This window comes from Armigeres subalbatus, unplaced genomic scaffold (genome assembly GCF_024139115.2).
Source record: "Armigeres subalbatus isolate Guangzhou_Male unplaced genomic scaffold, GZ_Asu_2 Contig1821, whole genome shotgun sequence".
NCBI classification, from domain to species: Eukaryota; Metazoa; Arthropoda; class Insecta; order Diptera; family Culicidae; genus Armigeres; species Armigeres subalbatus.
The window spans coordinates 60,650-85,032 of record NW_026942641.1 but is presented as its reverse complement, the minus strand read 5'-3'; the positions used below and the strand labels follow the sequence as shown (position 1 = coordinate 85,032).

The 24,383-nt window shown below is 40.2% G+C and overlaps 1 protein-coding gene across 1 annotated transcript in view; it reads left to right on the top strand.

Annotated features, from left to right (window-relative positions):
* The first annotated feature begins 1,006 nt into the window (after positions 1 to 1,006).
* The window catches only part of LOC134203368 (fatty-acid amide hydrolase 2-B-like), a 30,534-nt gene continuing 7,157 nt past the window's right edge, over positions 1,007 to 24,383 (top strand). The window contains exons 1-4 of the mRNA XM_062678239.1: positions 1,007 to 1,275; positions 1,348 to 1,844; positions 18,123 to 18,342; positions 18,423 to 18,555. Of these exons, the coding sequence (XP_062534223.1) occupies positions 1,545 to 1,844; positions 18,123 to 18,342; positions 18,423 to 18,555 (653 nt within the window). The 5' untranslated portion in view covers positions 1,007 to 1,275; positions 1,348 to 1,544. The remainder of the gene's footprint in view (positions 1,276 to 1,347; positions 1,845 to 18,122; positions 18,343 to 18,422; positions 18,556 to 24,383) is intronic.

The following is a 24,383-nucleotide window of genomic DNA, read 5'->3' as shown; positions in this document are numbered from 1 at the left end:
AACTAGCAGCTGCTTCGTTACTGTGATAACGCAAAAACCTATATAGATTAGATTGTTTACTAGCTCGCGTCTTTGTGAGTCAGAGTTGTTGCAAAAGATTTTATTACAAATGGCTAAAAATCTGTCGGGTCTCTAGACCTTTCTTTTGATAAAAGTTTCATTTTCAGCACATAAGTATTCAACAACAAAGATATATTGTAACAACTAACTAAAACACATTTAGAGTAAATATAAAATAATTGAAATATCAGAAAATTATGTTCGAACAAACAATATTTTAGAGTTTGTTTAGTGAAACGGTTTTCACTTGTTACTTGTCAGCTAGCTATTATTATTCCATTATTTTTAACAATTCGTCGGGAACACTTCAGTCGTATATTACATTGGCGCTTATGAAAATTTAACACAAAAAAAACTCGGATTGTCGGATGAACCGATCCTTTCGATCCTTTTTAGGATTCTAAGGCGAAGCCAAACGAGCTAGAAAGACACCATCATCGCTAGGTGGATTATATTGTTGTTTTTTTTTCACGTAAAAAAGTCCTTTACCGTTCGGTAAGAAGCACGGCTACAAAGCAAGACCACGCTGAAGGTGGCATGGTTCGATTCCCGTTCCGGTCTAGGAAACTTTCGGGCAAAATGTATCATCGTGTTAGCCTTATGATATACAAATGCGAAAATGGCTTAAAAACCTCGCAGTTAAAAATTGTGAAAGTGCCTAAAGAACACTAAGCTGCGATGCGAGGCAGCAATTTTAAAAGTATACTAATTTCTTCATAACTACTTTACAACGGTGCAACGGCCGATGGTTATCAAATTCAATAGTAATCAACCAGACTTTGTCGAATGCAACTCCGAGGTTTCCACTGCGAAATTATAGTATTTAGGTTGTTAACTTTGTTGTAATAGAAAAACAAAAATATACCTAGACAAATTGTCATTGGTACATTCGTACGTTTTCTTTATTTACAGAATCCTAAATTTGAAAGGCTACACTTTAATTTAAAAAAGAACAGCTCAGTAATCCATTTTCCAAGAATGTTGGATCGTGTATAAAGGCCCGGATATAACTTAACCGCAACGGAACCGTTTCATGATGTAACATGTTGTACTTGCGAACAGACAACTAAAATAAACAGGTCATCGACCAAAACATCTACCAGCTCTATGCAATCAACCAGACCTAATTGTGTGGACGACAACTTGCAAAACCGCCGTAGAATATATTCCTTTCGCGGTTCGCGTTCGACCAAAGTACTTTTCCAGTCAAACAGTGTATGAAATAAAAAGTGCAATAATTATTTACTCCTATCTCATTGTTTCATACCTTTCTTCTTCCCGACACAGTGCCGACCGAGACCGACACGATAACCAGCCTTATCCAGTTCTCTGCGCCGCGAGAGCGTGAGAGACTGAGCAGCGGAGCGCAATTGCCACTTAGTTCACCGCTTCCCCTGGTCAGCTGGTCTAAGTGCACGCGGTCACTAGTAGTCGCCTCTCGACTACCAACGAGCCATCAAGTCAACAACAACGGCACACATTCGATGAGACTGCGAGAACGGCTGCGGTACAAAGCGAAATCATTGCTGAGGGGTTTGAATGCGTGGACCGGAATGGACGGGGATCAAAAGCAGCAGCCGTCTACGAGTAGCTTCGTAGATACACGAAAACCGCACAGCCTGGGCAAAACGGTTCTGAACGTGAGTCACAAGTTCCTGGTACTGCTGGTGCGATGGTTTCTGAGGACGATCTACGGCGAGCATGGGCAGAAGATGCCCCCGATCCGGAACCTGATACTGATGGAGTCGGCTTCGTCGCTGGCGTTGAAGATTCGCACTCGAAAGGTAAGTCAATCCATATGCATATTATTGGTTGTAAGCAACAGGATCGTATTGATTTTAATTTTATTGAAACTGAATGTATGGAGTGAGCACAAGTGTTACACGATTACTGGACCAGCGTGAGGTGATAATCTTTGGAATGTAAATATTTGTGAGTAATGCGATATCATCGATGAGTTCATGCCAAATGTTCAAATGGGCCTAGTTGGCAAATGATCAGACAACATTTATCATTTTATTTGAGCTTTAACGCTTGGAATCATATGCGTATTATATGGCGCCATGAGACAAGTCGTGATGTTGCATAAAAAATAGGTAAGTGACTGTCATAAAACATTGAAGTCGTCAAATTCAGTTGATTCACCTAATTGTGTAACCGCCTCTTCCTATCTTCTCCTAATATTGACCAAATACTATAATTTTCTCACAGCACAGAGCCATAGATATACAAAATGGTGTGTACTGATAAAAATGTTAACATTCTTCCTCAATTTTAGGATATTTGGATTTAAGGATGTTAAATCAATATGGAGACGCATGATCCCTCAATATTCACCCATACACAAATTTGGCGAAGAAAAATTGTTCTCATGTGTCCAATTATTTGCAGATTTGTTAAATTTGATGAAAGATTGGCTCGAAAAATGAATTATTGAGTATCTTCTTTTTCTGTATATAATGAGTTTACATTTTCTTTGAGGCAATATAATTCACGAACGGATGGACCGATTTGCAAAATTTGCTAACTAATCAATTCGTTTTTTGATAAGCTGTGTTTATATACCTATACTAAAAGATAAAACATTTCGTTGGGAAAGTTAAAAAATGTAAAAATACTACGTTTTTATGAGTTCTGAAGAAAACCATCAAGTTCAAATACAAATCAATCTAGAGTGCGATGCTGCAATCAAATAAAGGATTGACAATTTGAAAAACAAAAACAACCCGAGCGAGATTGAGAAGGTTCGACTATTATGTAGGGTCGGTGAGTCGGTAGATTGGTAGAAAATGATCATAGTAGCCTGAATACGCAGAAGGTAGAAAAATGAGCAGATATGCTCGGGAAAGGACCGGATACAGTTGTGCAAATAAAGCGTTGTGTATTCGTGTAAAGTATACGAGTTTTGCGTAGTTCATTGTGATCAAGTGACACCGTCTTGAAGTACCGTCAACTGGGGGGAAGATGATCATTGAGGTGAAGATGATCAGTTGAAGTGTCAGTCAAAAGTGCCAAATTTTTTTATGAAACGGTAGTCAACAGTATTCTCCGTTCAAGTAATGTTACCGCTAGGTAGAAATCCGAGTTTTTCGATTATAACCATGAAAATGTATTTTGTGGAAGAAAGTGAGAGATAGTCATAAATGACGCTATTTTCGTTTCAAATATTGACTTCGTAGACTTCTTTACGTAGTAAATTCAACATTTATACAAATAACGTAGGGTATTTTGACTACTAGGTCATAATGATTTTAGTAGAGCTGTCTTGATCAACTTCACCCCAAACCAGATTACTCAAAAACTGTGTGATAATTTAATTTATTTTAATAAATGCGAACGCATTTCAGAAAACTAAAGTTGTTGATTATTGCAACGTATAGCAGTACATGTTTTGAAAATATTTGTTTCGATTTAAAATGTAAACACACATTGTTATTGCATGTTTTGTCTTAAAAATGATCAGCTTCCCCCCAGTTGACGGTACCCAAATGTTACAATTGGCGACGATGATTAAAGGTAGGATTAAATAATTATAATGGCACTACAAGACGGAGAAATACGTAATTGAGAGAAAGTTTCCAAAGTAAAAGGTAAAATTTATGCAGATAACCGAAGAAAAGCTAGGAAGCGCGACATCGAAGTAGGAGATCGAGTTTTGGCTAAAAGAATAAGGAAAAACAACAAACTGGACACTGATTTCTCACTAGAGGAATGTGAAGTAGTTCGAAGAGTAGGCGGTTCTTTCGTGTGTATCGGGAAAAGAGTATCGACGAGTTGTATGTAACCCATCTGAAGAATATTGACTCACCTTGCTCGTCAGATCCGTTAAGTCAGCCCATTAGGCATAATGATTATATACCACACTAATATAATAAAAGCAAAGAGGGATTGTAGGGTCGAAGATGGATTAGTGGAAAATGATCATAGTAGCCTGAATACGCAGAAGGTAGAAAAAGAGCAGTTATACTCGGGAAAGTACCGGATACAGTTGTGCAAATAAATAGTTGTGTATTCGTGTAAAGTATACGAGTTTTGTGTAGATAATTGTGCTCAAGTGACACCGTCTTGCAGTTCACAAAATAGTATATCATAAAAAGGGATCAAGTCTCCTTGAATTCTAAGATTGCATGCACTAACAAATTCTAAAATAAAAATCGTTCATGAATATCTGATAACCAAATTATTTGTTTTTTTTTACAAATTTAATTGTATTCTTATTTCATACCGGCGAATTTGTTTAAACACCTTTAACAGCTGTGAATTTATTATTTGTAGCTATAAAACATTGACGCTGTCCTAAAGCTGCTCAGTTAACTCTGTTTAAAACTATTGATTCTCTAAACCATTACTAAACCAATTCACATCCTTCTTCTTCTTCTTCTTCTTATTTGGCATTACATCCCCACACTGGGACATAGCCGCCTCGCAGCTTAGTGTTCATTAAGCACTTTAACAGTTATTAACTGAGAGGTTTCTAAGCCAGGTTACCATTTTTGCATTCGTATATCATGAGGCTAACACGATGATACTTTTATGCCCAGGGAAGTCGAGACAATTTCCAATCCGAAAATTGCCTAGACCGGCACCGGGAATCGAACCCAGCCACCCTCAGCATGGTCTTGCTTTGTAGCCGCGCGTCTTACCGCACGGCTAAAGAGGGCCCACATCCAATCCTTATCCAATCCAATGAAAAGTCAATCCAAATCCAATCCATGTCTCAATACAAATCCAATCAAAATTCAATCCAACTCCAAAACAAATCCCAACTCAAATCCAATGCAAATCCAATCCAATCCAAATCCAATCCAAATCCAATTCAAATCTAATTCAAATCCAATCCAAATCCAGTTCAAATCCAATCTAAATCCAGTCCAAATCAGATTCAAATCTAATTCAAATCCAATCCAAATCCAACTCAAATACAAACCAAATCCCAACTCAAATCTAATTCAAATCCAATCCAAATCCAATCCAAATCCAGTCCAAATCCAATTCAAATCTAATCCAAATCCAATCCAAATCCAGTTCAAATCCAACCCAAATCCAATTCAAATCCAGTCCAAATCCAATTCAAATCTAATCCAAATCCAATCCAAATCCAACTCAAATTCAAACCAAATCCAATGCAAATCCAATCCAAATCCAGTCCAAATCCAATACAAAACCAACTCTAATCTAATTCAAATCCAATCCAAATCCAGTTCAAATCCAAACCTGATCCAATCCAAACCCAATTCAAATCTAATCCAAATCCAATCCAAATCCAACTCAAATTCAAACTTAATCCCAACTCAAATCCAATGCAAATGCAATCCAATCCAAACCAAACCCAATCATATTCTACCCAAATCCAATCCAGATCCAATCTAAATCCAATCCAAATCTTATCCAAATCTAATTCAAATCCAAACCAAATCCAGTTCAAATCCAATCCAACTTACTTTTTTACTTATGGATCCTGTACACCTCCCACGAAGGGCCGACTTGAAAGATCTCCATCCTGAGCGTTGCCCGGCTATCGCTTTAACCTGTTGCTAGCGTATAACAGCACAGATTTCACGTTAGAGTTGAAAATTCGTATTTTGGTGCGTTCACTTATCTGCCTGTTTTCCAGATATTTCTTAAACTCGCAAAGGCAGCCCTTGCTTTTTTGATCCGTGCGCCTATGTCGATCTTGGTACCGCCGTCTGACGCCATTTGGCTATCAAGATATTGGAAGCTTTCAACATTCTCCGATGGTTGCCCGGCTACTGTGAAACTGGAAGGAGTCACCGTGTTTACATCCAACGATTTGGTTTTGTTGACGTTGATGACTAAACCTGCCGAAGAGGAGCGCTCGGCAATGTCATTGAGCTTACTCTGCATATCAGAGCGCCGTTGCGCGAGGAGTGCAACGTCATCAGCCAATTGGAAGTCGTTTAGGTGCTCCATGGTTATAGGCTGCCTTAACAGCCCGCGGTTTGGTTCACGGTCAATCGCATCTACCAGAACCTCGTCGATTACGATGAGGAACAGTAACGGTGATAGAATACATCCTTGCCTCACACCAGCTACGACCCGGATAGGGTCGAACAGGACCCCATTGTGCAGAACTCTACACGAAAAGGCCTGGTACTGTCCTTCGATGAGGCCGATGATTTTCTCAGGAACCCCCTTGCGTCTCAGGGCGCCCCACATATTCTCGTGATTGAGACGATCGGAAGCTTTTCTGTAGTCAATGAATACCAAGTAAAGGAACTTTTGGAATTCGTTGATCTGCTCCAGAATTATGCGGAGCGTGACAATATGGTGCACACAGGATCTTCCGGCACGGAATCCAGCCTGCTGCCGCCGGAAAGTCGCATCGATCTTCTCCTGAATCCGGGCTAGGATAATTTTGCATAGAACTTTGAGAACGGTACACAGCAACATAATGCCTCGCCAGTTATCGCATACAGTCAGGTCACCCTTTTTGGGCACCTCCACTAAGATATCTTGCATCCAGTCGACCGGGAAAGTTGCGGTGTCCCAGATATTACGAAATAAACGATGCAGTAGTTGAGCGGATGACATGGGGTCAGCTTTGGGCATCTCGGCTGATATGCGATCGACCCTCGGGGCTTTATTCGATTTCATGCTTTGGATGGCTGTTTGAATCTCTAGCAGTGATGGAGCTTCGGTATTGACGCGTGTTATACGTCGGATCCTAGGCAGATCATGCCGAGGTGGTGATGGCCTGGCTGGCACTTGAAAAAGTTGTTCGAAGTGCTCGAACCAGCGTTTCAGCTGGTCAGTTGGGTCGGTCAATAACTGATCATTCACGTCTTTCACAGGCTTCGTTGCATTCATCTTCGCCCAGCTTAAGCGTCGTGAGATATCGTAGAGGAGGCGAATGTCCCCGGTTGCGGCGGCTCTCTCTCCTTCGTCGTCTCATCGGTGATCCATTGTTTTCTCTGGGTGCGCAGTTCGCCCAGATTGTTCTCGCTGGTGGCGATGAAGACATTCTTGATGGCGGTCCATTGGTCTTCCACGCTGGCACATTCCGGAATATCTGCAGCACCCGTCTCCAGTTCTTCAACGAAGGACCATTTCACCGTGGCATGTTCCAGTCGGCGTGTGTTGAATCGTCGTCCAACTCTCTCCTCCTGCTGACGAATCCGCGCAATGCGCAGGCGTATTTTACCGATGAGGAGGTGATGATCAGACGCGATATCGGCACTACGTTTATTTCGTACATCAAGAAAGCTCCGTTTCCATTTTCAGCTGATGCAGATGTGGTCGATTTGATTTTCTGTAAAGCCGTCACGGGAGACCCACGTGACCTTGTGAACCGGTCGATGCGATGAGGGAAGAGCGATCCCCCGATCACCATGTCGTTATTACCACAAAATTCTGCGAACACTCCGTTTTCGCTCATTTCTCCGAGACCATGGCGTCCCATAATGCGCTCATGGTTCGAGTTGTCGGATCAGATCTTCGCATTGAAGTCGCCCAAACAGATCTTGATATCACCCTTCGGAATTCTATCTACGACGGCATTGAGTTGACTGTAGAAGTTCTCTTTGTCTTGTAGATTGGCAGCATCGGTTGGCGCATAACATTGGATTATAGTAAGGTTTCGGACCCGTGTTCTAAATCTGGCAACGATTATCCTTTCACTTTTTGGATCCCACTTCATAAGCGCAGAGTGTGCCTGAGCGCTTAGTAGGAAGCCAACTCCGCGATGCCGGGGAGCGTGTTCACCTCGTAAACCAGAGTATAGCAGAACTTGTCCCGACGGCGCTCTGTGTTCTCCAAAGTTTGACCAACGGACTTCACACAGTCCCAGGATCTCAAGCTTCATGCGGCGTGCCTCATTGGCAAGTTGTGCCAGTTTACCCTGCTGGGTCAGGGTTAAAACGTTCCATGTTCCTATTCGTGTCCGTTGGTTCGCGCTAAGAGTCGTCGCCGTAAAATCAGTCCGTATTCTTTAATTATCGAATTCTCGAACAAATTTATGTTTCGGGAACAGTAGGTTGTTGGCCCAATGTTTCCTATCCACCGGGATGGGGCTGCCATCTTAGGTATAGCTTCCGGGGAATAGCATTTCATACTCAGCCGCTGGATGCCAGAACAGACGCTGTTGGAGCCGCACCTCCTTGGTGAACAGACGCTCGATCAGTCGGGTCGAATTTGTTTAAAGTCGCACTCAACATCAGGACTAGGCTAGTGCGCTTTGAGAAGCACACGGTCGCTTTGATAGGGCCTGCTTGGGTACACATGCAGCTTTTTATAGAAGTTCAACAGAGCCCACTGTCGAACCCACGGACGCACCCTCTCGCTCTAGCTGATGTCAAAAGGACAACAGTGCTCAGGCTACACTATCAGCTAAGTACGCAACCCTTAGCTAGTGGTCAATTGCCATCGGAAGACCCGTGGAAGCGTGAGTATTGGAACTTGTGAGAACCAGAGCTATGTTAGGCGCCCCTTCACGGATGTCAACTCACCATTTCGTAGCCCAATCCAAATCTTCCCAAATCAAATCCAATTCCAATCCAAATTCAGTCCAAATTCAATCCAAATCAGATTTGTATTATTTTAATACAATATTTGTATAAAAAGCTTACAGAATTGTATATGCCCAGATTTTATACAATAATTGTCAGATTTGTTTTTTTGGGTGTGGGAATCGAGCTTACGATTCTTAGATCAATAGCCCTTAACTCTTTACACGTCCAGCTAGATTTCACCTTTCAACGTGAACAAACTTCAAAATTAAATACACGATGTTTCAAATATGCATTTCTCAATGTAGTCTTTTACAAAACTTTACTTCCCACATTAAAGGCTTACCTTTTTTTTCTGCTAGTTATATTCTACGGCTTACCTTGAATTTTCCTTGCCATTCTGATAGCATTGTAGCGTGCGGTTGGCCCTCCAACAAGGGCGCCAGTATTTAGGGGGCACCGAAATCAAGAATCACCATATAAGAAATAGAACAATAATTGTATTGCGTAAGGGGTCGAAAATAGGAAATCGACTTTAAAGTCCATAGATCTATAGGAGAAATTTTAGCAATGTAGAGCAAACAAAATATTTTATTATCTCTACATAACAATGTCATATATATGGAACTTTGAAGTTTTAACATCTAATCTGGTTTCTCGGGGACTTATTGCCGCCTCGCTACTAAGTGTTCTTTAAGCACTTCCACAGTTATTAACTGCGAAAGCAAGAACCCAACCAATCGAGCCCATATTTTGCACAGTTGATTGGGGTCCCAAAATGATTCAGAAAAACTCTCACTTGATTGGATGAAGTTTGCATTTTTTCCATACACTGGGCCCCACTCTAATGCCCAGGAAAGTCGAGACCGATTCCAACTCAAAAGTTTCCTAGACTGAACCGGGAACCGCACCCAGAAACCATCAGAATGGTCTTGCTTTGTAATTTGAATATACTGAAGTCTAAAATTAGCACTTCGTGATCGGTTTAGTTCCATTGATGGGTGATGATGGCAATCACCCAGGGACCTCCGGAACCGTAATATAATGCAGTCGTGAGAACAATTCACTCTCAGTTTAATTGGTTTACTCAGCTTTTCTCAGTACATTCCTTCAGGGACTACAACCCAATGATCAGCCAGTTAACCAAATTCTTAAAAACCCTTTTGCTCTAATAACTGATACCAGGAAAAGCGAATATGGGTTTTGTGTATATTCGTGTTCGTCCCTACGTTTCGGCACCATCTTCAGGGGATGATTCATGAGTTTCGTTCGTCGTTAAGTGTCCTTTCTAAGATAATTGTCTGTAGTGTTTTTGGTAGTTGATACATGTGTTTTGTTTTTTGCCTGTTTTTGGTAAATTTTGTCAACGTTTTAAGAATTGCACTTTCACTAGCTTTAGAGTATATCGCAAGGCTGACAGCCTAGTGTGCGTCTGTCTGTGCGAAAATTCACTCAATTTTGCTTGTTGCTTCATCAGAAATGAGAAAACGTTATCAAGTCCCGCAGCCTCCCCTAATGATTGGGAGTGAGTTATGCTGCTCTTTTGATTTATTTAGAGCAGGGATTGAATCCAAAAGAGAATGAGAAAGTCTCTCACTTATCATCTCTGTATACATTAGGGTGGTCTAACCGGTAGTACCGATACCAGCTTTCCACGCTCGCCATAATGGCGGCTACCATAAAATAATTTGACAGTAACTGCTTCCGACGCCAAGTTGCTTTCGACGCTATTCGACGATATCATGGTATCCGAGCAACCAATTGGTTTAGTTTGTTTACTGCAAAACCAAGAAAAACTCTCAGGAAAGAACCTTTAAAAAAATTAGTTTGATTTCATTCAACTATTTCTTCATTTTAGGACATTTTCCATCATCTATAAGAAGTAGTGGCAGCCGACGAGTAATGTGGATACGGATAGCTTCGGTAAATAAGCTTCTCATGTCCAATTAGCTCTGCATTCTCACCCCAATTTTCAGAGATGACCAAGACTTCCGAAACATCGCCGTACCGTTGTTGGCTTCCATTTTCTTCGGTGGAGGACTATTTTCAAAAACCTCATACCCTGATTGTATCGTACGTAAAAAATAACTCAGTTGAATGAGGATTGTGGAAAATATGATCCTCAAGGAAATATCTCGGCAAAATGCAATATTGGAATTAATTATTTACAGTTTAATTTGTTAAAAACAATTGTGTTCATATTTTAGCTACCGTTAAACGATTATATTAACAGTTTTAAAATACAAATCATTAAAAGTGTGTTGTACAAATACAGAACCAATGCTCGCACCATATGCTCGGCCTCATGGATCCAAGTACATTTAATTGAAATACAGGAGATTTGTTTTATTTGATCTCCAGATTGTCAGTGAAAGCAATTACCCACTATCACCTCTGAAAGCAATTACCGATTATCATCTCCGATGAATATCGATATACTTAATATACATGAAGATAAGTTGAATGAAGTGAGAATCAGTACCAGGAATAAGTTAAGCTGCGATCATTTATAAAAAAAGCATCGTTCAAATACTATTATAACTTCTCATGTGAGATATTCAAGTCTGGTCTACTTTTATGGCTCGAGAATTGTCGATTTCAACTCATCTCACGTGAGGCGACCGTGTAATTCAAATGGGAGGCGAAGATAATTTCCGCTTCATTCGAGACGCCTCACCTCACCTCGTGCGAGATGTAGAATAAGCACAAAAATGTAAAGATTTTGAAATGGAAAAAATCTATTTCACTACTATTTGGGTTTCAGGCTTGTTTGTTGAAATCAATTCTTTATATTCATTATCCCATCTACGTGATAAAAAAGCAAAATAGACTTATTAAGCTTATTAAGTTTAAAATGAATAGCTCCATTGAAAACTTCTGTTTTATGTTTTGAAAACTTGTCACGAAACGTTTTCCATACACATTTTTCAGGTGCTTCCTTATGGCATTAACAAATTTTGAAATATAGCACCTCGAAGTACTTCGATTCAACTTTGTCAGATCATTAAATTTTATTGAAGTCTGTTGGTTAAGAGTCTAGGTATACCTACTTCGGAAACAGATTAGATGTTTGGAAATTCACTCTGAAGTATAGAATTAATTGTAGTACCTATAAAAAAATAAGTTTTTTTTTTCGTTTGATGTAATCACGACTGTGATAAAGCCACAACATAGGTACAAATTGGCCGCGATATTAAGCGACAGAGAACCATTGGTTTCTGGAGCAATCACCATCGGATTCAAAGACGTCACTTTTACCGACTGTTTGACCAGAGATGAACGCGAGAGCCAAGTGTCCATGTTCGATGAACCTCAACGATAATAAAAACCACTAATTGGCCTAGTACCTATTATGGGGCAGACGTCCGTAATCCATGACCATTGGCCTGATAAGGATTCAATATTCATCGTTGATTTTGCTTTTTAAACATTAAAATGCCCTGAAAACGGAAAAAATGGTTATGCTTAAACTCTGGTGAACTTTTTCATAGATGTTTTTTCTGCTATATGCAAGTAAATAAACAACAAAATGGTTGCTAAGAAACTACTTCAGCGTCCACAAGGCGCCAATAACAGATCAGCGTCGGAAGCAGTTACTGTCAGAATTGTTTATAACAGCCGCCATTATGGCTAGCGTGGAAAGCTGGATAGACGGAAAATACCAGTATTTTCGGTATTCTGAATTTTGCTGTCAGAATGATAAATCTCGAATTGTTTTCACCTACAAACTTATATTAGCTAAACTGCATGTAATTGATGTCCCATAGATGGGACAAATATTCGGCAGTAAAGCAACGCGAAAAAAAACAACAATTAAATGCGTGCATGAGTAACTTGCCCAAGTTCACGATATAACCAAAAATGATCATCATCCTCATTAATCATACGTTTTGCTTCATTCTCTTACCCATCTGCCAAAATGCGATTGATTTTTTTCTCAATGAACATTGTTGACATCGTCGAAAATTTTCCCGCAATATATGAAATTGTGAATAAGGTACGTGCCGTAGTAGTTCTTTCCCGTAGATCATCTGTGAAAAACAATTTATTGCAAAAATATGTACGTTCTGAATTCGGAAAAGAATTTAAATTAGTGGCTGATGCCAAGGCACGCTGGAATAGCATGTTATCTGTGCTCAAACGGATCTATGAATTGCAGTTTTAAACCAAATTTAACTTCAGTGATGATTGTTTGGCGGTTGGTGAAATAATTCAAGCCCTCAAATCTGTTCAAGCAGCTGTGGATCTTCTCTGCTGTGGGTTCTACATTCTATATACAGCAGACGTGGCACTTCAATTTATGTTGAACTTGAAACAATTATCAAATTCAGCCAAAGAAATTTCCGTCACTTAGTCTATCCTTTGAAGGGATAAATTCAAGACAGCCGAACAGAATACGCCAATCTTTTTGCTTTTTTGAATAATTCTGCCTTGAAGCAATTGATCAGAAACGATTTTGTCATTTTCTTCGAGACATCCAGAGCTACTTTGATTAAGCATGCGGCAAGAGGGATCTTGAAGCGTCTTATCATTTCTGATGCGATCGTTGAAACTGAGACAATGACCATACCTGACGATCGGTACGAAGAAGATGCCTCTATGGATAATTTTTCTGGTTCATCGGTTAAAGAACAACTTGTGCAGAGACTGTAGCAAAGCAAAACACTGCTGATGGCAAATGCGTTGACGCCAGGATCCTTGCATGCAATCCGTAAGGGATTCTCCTACTATGAATCTGGAGGGATTAATGGCAAGTACTTGACACTGATTTTTCGATGGCCTTGAAACCATTCCTCCAACTTCGGTTGAACCAGAGAGGGAATTTTCAGCAGTTGGCAACATTGCCAACAAAATCCAATGCGGATTGGGAGATGAGTGGCTCAGTATACTTCTTCTTCTTATTGTTGGCATTACATCCCCACACTGGGACAGAGCCGCCTCGCTGCTTAGTGTTCATTAAGCACTTCCACAGTTATTAACTGCGAGGTTTCTAAGCCAGGTTACCATTTTTGCATTCGTATATCAAGAGGCTAGCACGATGATACTCTTATACCCAGGGAAGTCGAGACAATTTCCAATCTGAAAATTGCCTAGACCGGCACTGGGAATCGAACCCAGCCACCCTCAGCATGGTCTTGTTTTGTAGCCGCGCGTTTTACCGCACGGCTAAGGAGGGCATGCAATCATGCAGCCCCAGCTCAGTATACTATGTCTACTTAAGTTTCGCTTTGCCAAGCTCAACAAGCATTGAAGTTTGTCATCAAATGTTGTTTTTCATCCAAAAGTCCAAATCAAAAGTTTTTCTTATAATACTTGATATTTTCACAAAAACCGGTATTCTACCGGTATTACCGGTATTGACTCCACCAAATACCGAATACCGGTATTTGTTAAAAATGGCCAATACCGACCACCCTAGTATACATATTAGGGTGGTTCAAAAAATCGATTTTGCTCCACAGTGCTCATCTGACTCTTTATCATGTTCTGAGTGTCCTCTGAAAATTTGAGCTCATTTGGATTAAAACTGATTTAGCACAAGCGATTTCAAGTTTGCAAGCAAATTGGTATGGGGAAATTTATTTTTTCAATATACTGTAAATGACGCTTCCGCATTAAGCGCAGGTTAAAAGAAAACCTACATAGCTAAAAGGAATACTCAACCGCTTTCACCCAACGAAAACCGCATGTTGATTAATCGCCCCAATAATTAGTAATCGATTTTAATACAGGTTGCGAATCTTTAGTCATGATCGTTAAACTTCTTTGAGGGCATCACTGAAATGTGCAGTGCAACATAGTAGCCTGAATTTGTGTGTGCTATCTTTCGCGCCACGAGCAGCAATGTTGCCTGTTGAGGAGTTATGCAATTAGCTCCAGAAAACCACAGTATAGATTAAATTCGATTACTAATTATTGGAACGATTAATTAAGATGCGGTTTTCACTGAGTGAAAGCTGTTGAGTATTCCTTTCAGCTATGTAGGTTTTCTTTTAACCTGCGCTTAATGGAGATGCGTTATTAACAGTATAATGAAAAAATAAATTTCCCCATACCAATTTTCATTCAAACTTGATACGGCTTGTGCTAAATCAGTTTTAATCCAAATGAGCTCAAATTTTCAGAGGAGACTTAGAACATGATAAAGAATCAGATGAGCACTGTGGAGCAAAATCGATTTTTTGAACCACCCTAATACATATACGATATGTAGCATACCGCGAGAGACTTTTTCACAAGCTGGCATGATGAATAACTGATTTCGGAGGCAATATCTCATGATAACTTACTTGATACTTGATGGGCTGCAGCTCTTCGATGAACCTACGCCGAATGGAGTATCCTTCTCCACTGGACTCGATCCTGGGCCAATCGCTTCCAGTCGCCCTGAACATTGAGCGCCCTCAGGTCCTCTTCAACTGCAAAAAGCCATCGTGTACGCGGCCTTCCACGAAGCCTGCGGCCTCTTCCGGGTTCTCTACTAAATATTATCTTCGCTTGACGTTCTTCCGGCATACGAACAACGTGACCAGCCCACCGTAGTCTGTCGTGTTGTATAAGCTTAATAATATCCAGCCCTTTATACACCTGGTACAATTCGTGATTCATGCGGCGCCGCTAGATACCGTTCTCCTGTTTACCGCCGAGTATTGTCCGCAGCACCTTACGCTCAAACACTCCGAAAGCTCTATGATCAGCCTCCTTTAACGTCCATGTTTCATGGCCGTATAAAGCCACCGGAAGAATCAGAGTAGTATACAGCGCGAGTTTTGTTTTCGTTTGCAGACTACGGGACTTGAGCTGGTTACGAAGTCCGTGATAAGCCCTATTTGCAGCTGCAATACGCCTTTTCACCTCGCGGGTCACTAATGTTCCAAGATACGCAAATTTTTCTACCACTTCAAACTTTTCACCATCCACCATTTCGCTACCACTGGTTTTGCTGGTATTGATCGTGAGCCCAATCCTTGCTGTCTCCCTCTTAAAAGGCAAAAAAGCCTCTTCCACGGCACGGCGATCAATCCCGATATTATCGATATCGTCCGCAAATCCCAGGAGCATATGCGATTTTGTGATAATGGTACCGCTTCTTTGCACACCAGCTCTCCTAATCGCTCCCTCGAGCGCTATATTGAACAGTAGATTCGAGAGTGCATCACCCTGCTTTAATCCATCTAAGGTAACAAATGACGTCGATCTTTCATCAGCAACTCTTACACTTCATTGCGATCCGTCCAACGTTATACGAATCAGCCGTATCAGTTTCGCCGGAAAACCATGATCTAGCATAATTTGCCATAATTCATTCTGTTTCACTGAATCGTACGCCGCCATAAAATCAATACAGATGATGTGTCTGCAAGTTTTACTCCCGGAATTTATCAATGATTAGTCTCAGGGTAAACATTTCATCCGTCGTTGATCGGCCCTCACGAAAACCTGCTTGATATTCGCCGACGAAGGACTCTTCAAGCGGTCTCAATCTGTTGAACAGAATACGGGACATAATTGTGTACGCCAAGGGTTATTCTTTAAGGAGGGTTATTCCTCGGTAATTGGCGCACTCCAGTCTGTGCTCTTTCTTAAAGAGCGAGCAAATGAGGCCGTCCAACAACATTATTCAACAGGCAGAACAACATTATTCTTATGAAAACAGTAATGGAATTTGCAGCGGGATTGATTTTGGGTCAAAATTCAAAAAAATGTCACTAGGAGGGTCCAAAATCTATAGGGGTCTAAATCAGGTTGGTTACCAAATCAGGTTAATTCCTGTGGAAATCGGGTTGGAAATTCTTTCAGGAATTTATTGGTGACTTCTTGCGGAAAAAATACTCTTGAAATCTGACGATAAATGCAAAGGGAAATTTTTAAGGACGTATACAGAAATTTCTGTGATCATTACTACAGGAATTTCTGAGAAAATCGCAACGTGAATTCTTGCGGAAATTTCTCTGGGATTCTCTGCAAAAATTCTTCCGCAAATAAATTCTGAATTTCCTACATGAATCCCTATGGAAAATGCTTTGGAAGTTTCTACAAACATTCTTTGGTGAATTCCTTTAGATACCCTTCCGGGAACTCTTTCGTAAACTCAAGGCGGCATTCTTGTGCATTTCTTTACAGTAATTCGTATGGTCAGCACTTCAAGAATTTTCGCGATAGTTCCTTCAAAAATTCCTTTATAATTTTTTGGATTTTGAATACTGCAGAAATTCTCTTTAGGCTGTGGAAATTTATGTATTGAGAATTCTTTCTTGTGAAAATTCCTTAGGGTGATTTCGTATTTTTTCGGTGAATATTCCAACAGGTTCATCGTAAAGGGAATAATCAATCAGAAAGTGACACATATTTTGGAATTACGACAAATATCTCGGCGACTCTCTACTCATAACATTTGTTCAATGAATGCTCAAGAGTGTAATCATGGCATACAACAATGGCTTGTAAATATCCGAAAAATAATGTGAGCAATTGACTTCAAACGTAAATTTCGTTCTCAACAACATTTGCAAACGAAAATAAAGCCCATCTAGATAGACATAATCTAATTTGCAAATATACGTCCTTAGATCTAGCATTTTATTTGTTAAATATTCGCCTAAAACTAAATCCGCGCAAATCCCTAAAATCGTTATCCGCCCCAAATCCGCGAAAATCGCGAAATCCGCGTAGTCGTAACAATCCTGAAAATGGGCCACCATTTGGGACAGTTTTTTGGGAGAGAAAAGTGTTGTAATATGGAAGAATACACCCAGGTTTTTTTTTACGCGGTTGGAATTCATTAATTTCTCGGTTAACCTGAACTTTTACAGCTTTTCAAATACCCCCTGAATTTTCTTTGATTTTTTGTGAATGTTTTGGTGGGGTTAACTCATTGCTTCATTCACGCTGAAGGTCTTAAACGACCAAAACCAAACCGTGTAAAAAAAACCTGGGTGTATGAGACTCCATTTTCCATCTATATATGTACATCAAAATGAATTTCTTTCGGTCTGACCCTTATAGACTCGGAAACTACTGAACCGATCGACGTGAAAATTCGTATGCAGAGGTTCTAGGGGCCGGGAAAGGTTCTCAAGATGGTTCGCGACCCCTCCTCCTTTGGAAAGGGGGGCTCCCATTGAAATGAAATGTCTGTTTCATCACTCGAGAACTAATCTTGGGGGTGCTTCTCTTTTGATTTATTTAGAAGGTCGGATTCTATGGTTTGGAATGTTCACTTAAGACGCCTTTCTACAGATAACTTCAGATAACCACTAAGCCCCGGCAGAAGTTACCCTGCATAGAGACAATGTGCACAATGTAATTTAAGTGTTTCACTGTTTTAGTTGTAAATTTCATATAAGAGAAATATTAATAACAAATATGTAGAAGAGTCTATCAGATTACGCCATCATGATAAAGAGTAACCTTCAATTATTTTTCACAATATTTACTAAGATAAAAGGCGTAATCTGATTAGGCTATAAACTTATCACTGGTTATCAGAGATAAAACGAATGAAATTGTTTAAGAAATGAAAAAAAAATCGACCGTTTTTTAATTATGCATACAAACAAGCTCATTTTTATTGCCTTTTTTCTTTGCCCTTCCCAGCTAACCAGCGTCGAAGTGATGGAGGCCTTCATCGAGCGCTGCAAGGAGATAAACCCGCTGCTAAACTGCGTCGTTGATCAATGCTACTCCACAGCGCTAAAAGAAGCTGCCATGGCAGACAAACTGATCGCCTCGGGAACACTCACCGAGGAACAACTGGCCACCGAGAAGCCCTTCCTCGGTGTCCCGATCTCAACCAAAGACTGCATCCGCGTGAAAGGTGCGTTAAGGTTTTCTGTAGTTGAGATCGAGCATTAATTTAAAATAGGATGATGTTTAACTTATTTACCACATTTTTAGATATGCTTCACACGGCCGGTATATGGAAGCGGCGCAACATTCGCGGGGAGAAGGATTCACGGGCCATGGAGCTTATGAGGAAAGCCGGTGCCATTCCGTTTGCGCTGACTAATGTTTCCGAGTGCTGCATGTGGTGAGTACAGAAGATAGTGCCACATCTGCTACTACTGGGACGTAAAAAACGACGAGTTGGTAAACAACTCGTTCGTAGTAGAATGGAAGAACGTTAATGATGCTTAACTACTGGGTTTGTTTGGTTGTTTATTTTACGCAGCATTTCATCAATCTAGTTGATTCGATTGAAGAACTGCATTTCAATAAACATTTAGGATGGGATTATATGCACTCAACCCAATTATGATTCAAAAACCTAAATTAATCCACCTACCACTGGTGATGTCTTTCTCGCACATTATTAAAAAATGAGAAAAAACACACAGATATAAAACGTACTTTTTTAAAGAAAACGCGGAGACCCGCTGCGTTATATTCCAATCGACTCAGCTCGGCGAATTGATGTCTGTGCGTGTGTGTGTCTCACCCAGGCACTTACCCTGAACCAATTTGCTTACAAAGAGTTGCATTCGACGAGGAATCCCATTGTTTCCTATTGAAAATAGTCCAAATCGAACTGTAGGCAGTGTTGGTAAATCCTTAAATTCTCAAATCTCATGGGCGATTCAAATCAATCGCAAGTCAAATTCCATCAGACGCATGGCCAAGAGAATCAGTCATGATTTGAATCTTGATTTGCATCATTGCATAATTTTTACGTGTTCTTAATTGTTGAATGCATTGAATTAAGAAGAAGAAGCAAAAAGATGATAATCGAAAAAATCTCCACGCGAAATCATACGAAGAAGTTTTTAAAACTTTCCCCAAAAATTCTAGAAGCAATTTAATTAAAAACGGTAAGCAGTACGGGGTTGGAATTTTCTTGTACTGTATAATAAACACAATTCAAAATTTTATTTTGTGATATTACACTTAATACACAGTATAAGAAAAGTCCAACCCCGTATTGTTTACCGTTTTTAATTAAATTGCTTCTAGAATTTTTGGGAAGAGTTTTAAAAACTTCTTCGTATGGTTTCCCGTGGAGATTTTTTCAATTATCATCTTTCTGCTTCTTCTTCTTCTTCTTTATGCAACATCAAAGCGCCAATCAGCGCTGTCCGAGTGAAGGAACCATAAAGTGAGTTGTCTCACGGTTCCGTTTATACACCTCCGGAGATTCAGTTGCACTATCCCGCCAGAGAAATCGTTGTGGATGTCCATCTTTTGGGTGGATCCGAATTTGATGAAGCATTTCTTTCAAATCCGCACACAGAGCTATCCGCTTTTTACGAAAACCGAAAAGAACATTTCTTCAGCAGATCCTTGAGCTGCTGCATCGCAAAGGATGCGAATTTCGGACGGCTTCTTTGGATTTATGACCACACCCAAAAGTAAGTACCATGTGCATCGTGAATCCGCAAGCTCTTTATTTGTTGCTTTGTGGATGTACCTCTTTGGCACGTTTTCTGCAAGCTGTTTCCTTAAACACTATCTCCAATGACTGTATCACTCCGCTATCCGGGGACTCAAAACAATCGTACTTCCACAGAAGCCCGGTCTCGAAACGCTGGTCAATCCGTTTGGTAGTTTCCCTCAGGATGCGAATTCGTGTAGACCCTTGGAACTCTCCTGGTACTCACAGATATGGAAACGTGAACTCTGTTCACAGGACTGTCTATTGACTAGGTTCGTAAACTGTCCATCCCATCCCATTGCATTCTCATAATCATCCACCGGAAGGCCTTTCAAGTATGGAAACGCCTCGGCTAGCTCTGAATACTGTAGGGATTGCTTCGGCAAGACTAGCTTACTTACCGTTCGTACATCGGTCAAAGAATGCTTGGCCGAGCTCGCGTGTCCGATAACTTTCACCATAACACGTTGGGAATTCGCCTCGGTTCTTTTCACATTTTCTGTCCACTGATGGTACACTGGTTGAGTTTCACCGACCACTTCTTCAACGATCAGCGTCTTCTCTGACCAGGAATGCATACACAGAAATCGAACTAAGTCACCAGAAGTCACCAGAAGAAGGCGGAAGAATGTTCCTCACCAACCAAATAGTGGTTGGTAGAAAGTTTAGAGTCGCTCGGCTTTGGTTCCTTTTCCTTGCGAGTTTTCACTTTTGCACATCATTGTAATACTCGCCGTGGTCATGTTTTCTCGTCTACCTGGCTTATCATCATTTTGTCCCGGTTGGTATCACTAGGCTGTTGGTTGTAACCACTTGAATGACGTTGTTGACATCCCTCAATGTCGCACTGCTTGCGAATCTCGCACGGTCTTCTTCCATGCTCCAATGCATAGGCGACACAGGTTCAATTGTTGTATCATCCTCCAGCGCTCATCAACATATTTCTTCAACAGCTTTAATCAGCCGTACAGCGTCTCCAAGGTAGTAAGCACATGTGGAACACTCGTTGGTAAGAGAAGTAAGAGATCGAGGGCATACCCCTTCCGGCATCGCTGTAACCTTGCTAGCCACACGCCGCAGTAGAGTTGGCGTATGAGCTTATGCAGGCATTGAAAGCGTGAGTGAAGCGGAAGAGCATTGATCTAATTCAATCATAGCATCCAATGCCAGTGAGTGAACAGCCTTGCTCAGATGGATACCAGACAACGATTATGAGCGATCGTTGCTGCGTAAACAACGAGCGACAGGGTTCGCCAAGCCAAACTTGGTATGGTATCCAGGGAAGCTACGACTGGAGCATTTGTATTACGCTTGCTTTACTAGAATAAAACCAAAACACATCAGACGTTCTACTTTATTCACTCTGCTTTCAAGTTGCTGGGATGGAGGAGAGAAAGTATCGAAGCCTCCCATGCAGTGTATCCGAGTTCCATTCTCATAGCAGTCTTAATTTTCCTAATGTCTGAAAAGATTTTTCTAACACCGTGTGGTAACAACACTCATTGTTAGGCTACCAAGCGATTTGCCTCGCTCAGTTGTCTCCCATTGGTGAGCGTTGAAGATCTTTAAACATTGAATCAACGAACGCCAAATTTCAACGATCTAGAAAGCATCAGCGATTAGACCACAGCAGAACATCACGTTGGCATGAATTAAGCTGATTTTTACTCATGATCTGATTTTTTTCAATGCCTGCTCCGGACGTTTCGATGCGAGAGCTTTTTGGGCCTCGAGCAGTGATTCGTACAGTACATTTTTGCTGCTATTATCATGTCACATTGCTTGTACCGGACAGAATGTTGCACAACATTCTCTTGTGACAATTATAGTGTTGTAGACACATGCCATTCATGGCAATGAATGTATTACCCGCGAGTCGTTCGTATCATGTGACAATATTCGTGCCGCCTGTGAATGTATCGCTATCTATTATGATGGTAGTGCAAAATGAATGTTCTGAGCAGTCATAAAAGCTATGATGCTTATAGAAAAAGTAAATTAATAATTAATTTGTTTCGTTAGACTGCATTGGCTGCACACTTATTATGTAAATGGTTATGGCGGGTGGGGTAAGAACAAAAATAATTTATAATGAAACAATTTTTCATAGGGGAGGGGGTTCAAAGCCCGGAGAATTCGCTTTCGTACTGAGTGTATCTTCATTTTATATCCCGAGTAAGATTTCTCAAAACAATAAATCGTCAAACGATGAGACACTTTTTATATATTTCTAAGCTATTTCTGCTCTGAAAAAAGAACGTGTTTACAGACTTAAAAATCATTTAAATAATTTAATATTTCAACTATTCGAGCCAGTTTTATTTTAACCTGTTTTTGATTTTCTAATCTAAGTAAAATTATATTTCTAGATAGGGGAATGACGGCTTTGGCAGGTTTTGTTCTATTATTGGCAGGGGGTTTTATGACTGATTTTGCTCAAATTTGGCAATATTGTGGCTATATTTGAAACAAAACCTGCCAAAGCCGTCTTTTCCCCATATTAAAAAAGCACTAAAAATCAATATAATAACAAAAAAATAGGCTCGTACGTATAATTGTGTGATAAGTAATTTTATTTTCTAGGTTGAACCACATTTTTATTTCAAAATTTTGATTTTTATTGTTGAAAACCCAGGTTAGAAACTGAAATATGCACCCTCGGGGCAAAACGACTCATTTGCCATTTCTAATACATTTTCAGCAGTTTTTCCAGAGTATTTACAACAGCGCATGTAGTTCGGATCTCGAACTAGCGATCCAGTAGTAAACATTAATGAAAATGTTCCTGGAACATAGCGGAATATGCCAAAAAGTCGTTTTGCACCGGGGGTGCATATTACCCCAGTTACCCCTAATGCCACTAGCGGTGATGATGCCTTTGTCCAAACAATCGATGTATTCCAACTATATTTGCCTACCTTAAGGCGTTTACCGATGCTTGCTTTATACATAGATAAATGATTGAAACGTTTGATGATCAAAGTTACCCCAAATTGAAGAGTCAAAACTCCATAAAAAAATTTAAAACCAGTTTAAAATTATCAAATAATCAAGAACAATTGCCTAATACGTTAAATGTACATGTAGCAGTACTCGTTTTAAAAATATGAGAAAAGCCACTTACGGAGGGAATATGTACAAAACAATTAAAAATTATCAATGTTCCCCGGATCACGGCACTATAGATCGGTGTAACGGAATGATTGATAGAAGCATAATTCGTAACCTGATTGCAGTTCAGTTCATTGCACATATACTGAAGTCGTAGTCAACGCTAGATGTTAGCTTAGAATTTTAATGTGAGAACGAACGTCGTCAGCACAAACATACTTCTTGAAAAATATCAGCATAAACACAAGGATACAGGTTATGGTCATATTGCTTAGATTTTTTTTCAAATGGTCCTAATTGATTTTGAAAAAGACGCACGCCGAAAAAAGCTAATAAATCAATATCGATAATCCGTGAACGTGAATTTTAAAATAAACTTAAGAAACGTTCAACGAAATCGATTTCTAGTGGTTTTTACTCGCGTGAAAGAAAAAAACATTTTGTATAAATTTTGCGTAAACCGTTCATCTTTCTTAAATCTTTCACTTGCTGTGTATATGCAAATCGTGTTTTCATAATATTGTAATTATTGTTCATTTCGGGTGGCCGGAAAATAGGAAATTAAACTTATAAATCCCAAAATCCGCGAAAAGAAACCACAAAAAGCGAGTTCAGCTATATTAACTGTAGTATTTTCAAATATTTAGCTCCATTGGTGATGCATTCATCACCTTCAAAATTATATTCCATTAGTTTCATTTGTGACACATACTATGTCGCATAGAAAAATGTCACGGTAGCTCATGACTTTTTTTTCTGTCATGCTACAATAATTTGTGTTACATGACCATCACACATGCAACACGTGACCATCAACAGATTTACAGTTCAAGACAGTACATTTTAATCCACTGGCCTCGAGTTTCCCGAGTTCTAATCTAGCCTTCCATGCCCTCACACTGTTGGACCCTATTGAAGCAACACTACCTGTCTTACTTCTGGATGGATTCACAGACACTATCGCGTAAGGTAGCTGGCAGTTCGGACAAGTGAACGATCGGTCGGGCTCAGCTATACTATCTTTAACGAAACCATACTCCTCTGAAAGTCTTTTTTTTTTTTTTTTTCATGTGACCCGTTGGCAGTCTCTCGACTCAAACTCTACTCCGGGTCCATCCCTGTTATTCCCCACGGTAATTAAATTTGCTTCTATGAGCCTCTATTTAAGATCAATAACAGACGTTCCTAAGCCACGTTGCTCAAATGGTCACTGTTTTAGGCCTGATCCAAATAGTTTTATTGAATAGTCCCCTTCAATAACACAACTGATCACCGTTTTCACCATTATAACTATCACTCATCACTCCAACTTAACACTAGGTCTAAGTATATGCGGTATTTCAGGTGGTTCGAAACGAAATTCCGCGGAATTTCGCGGA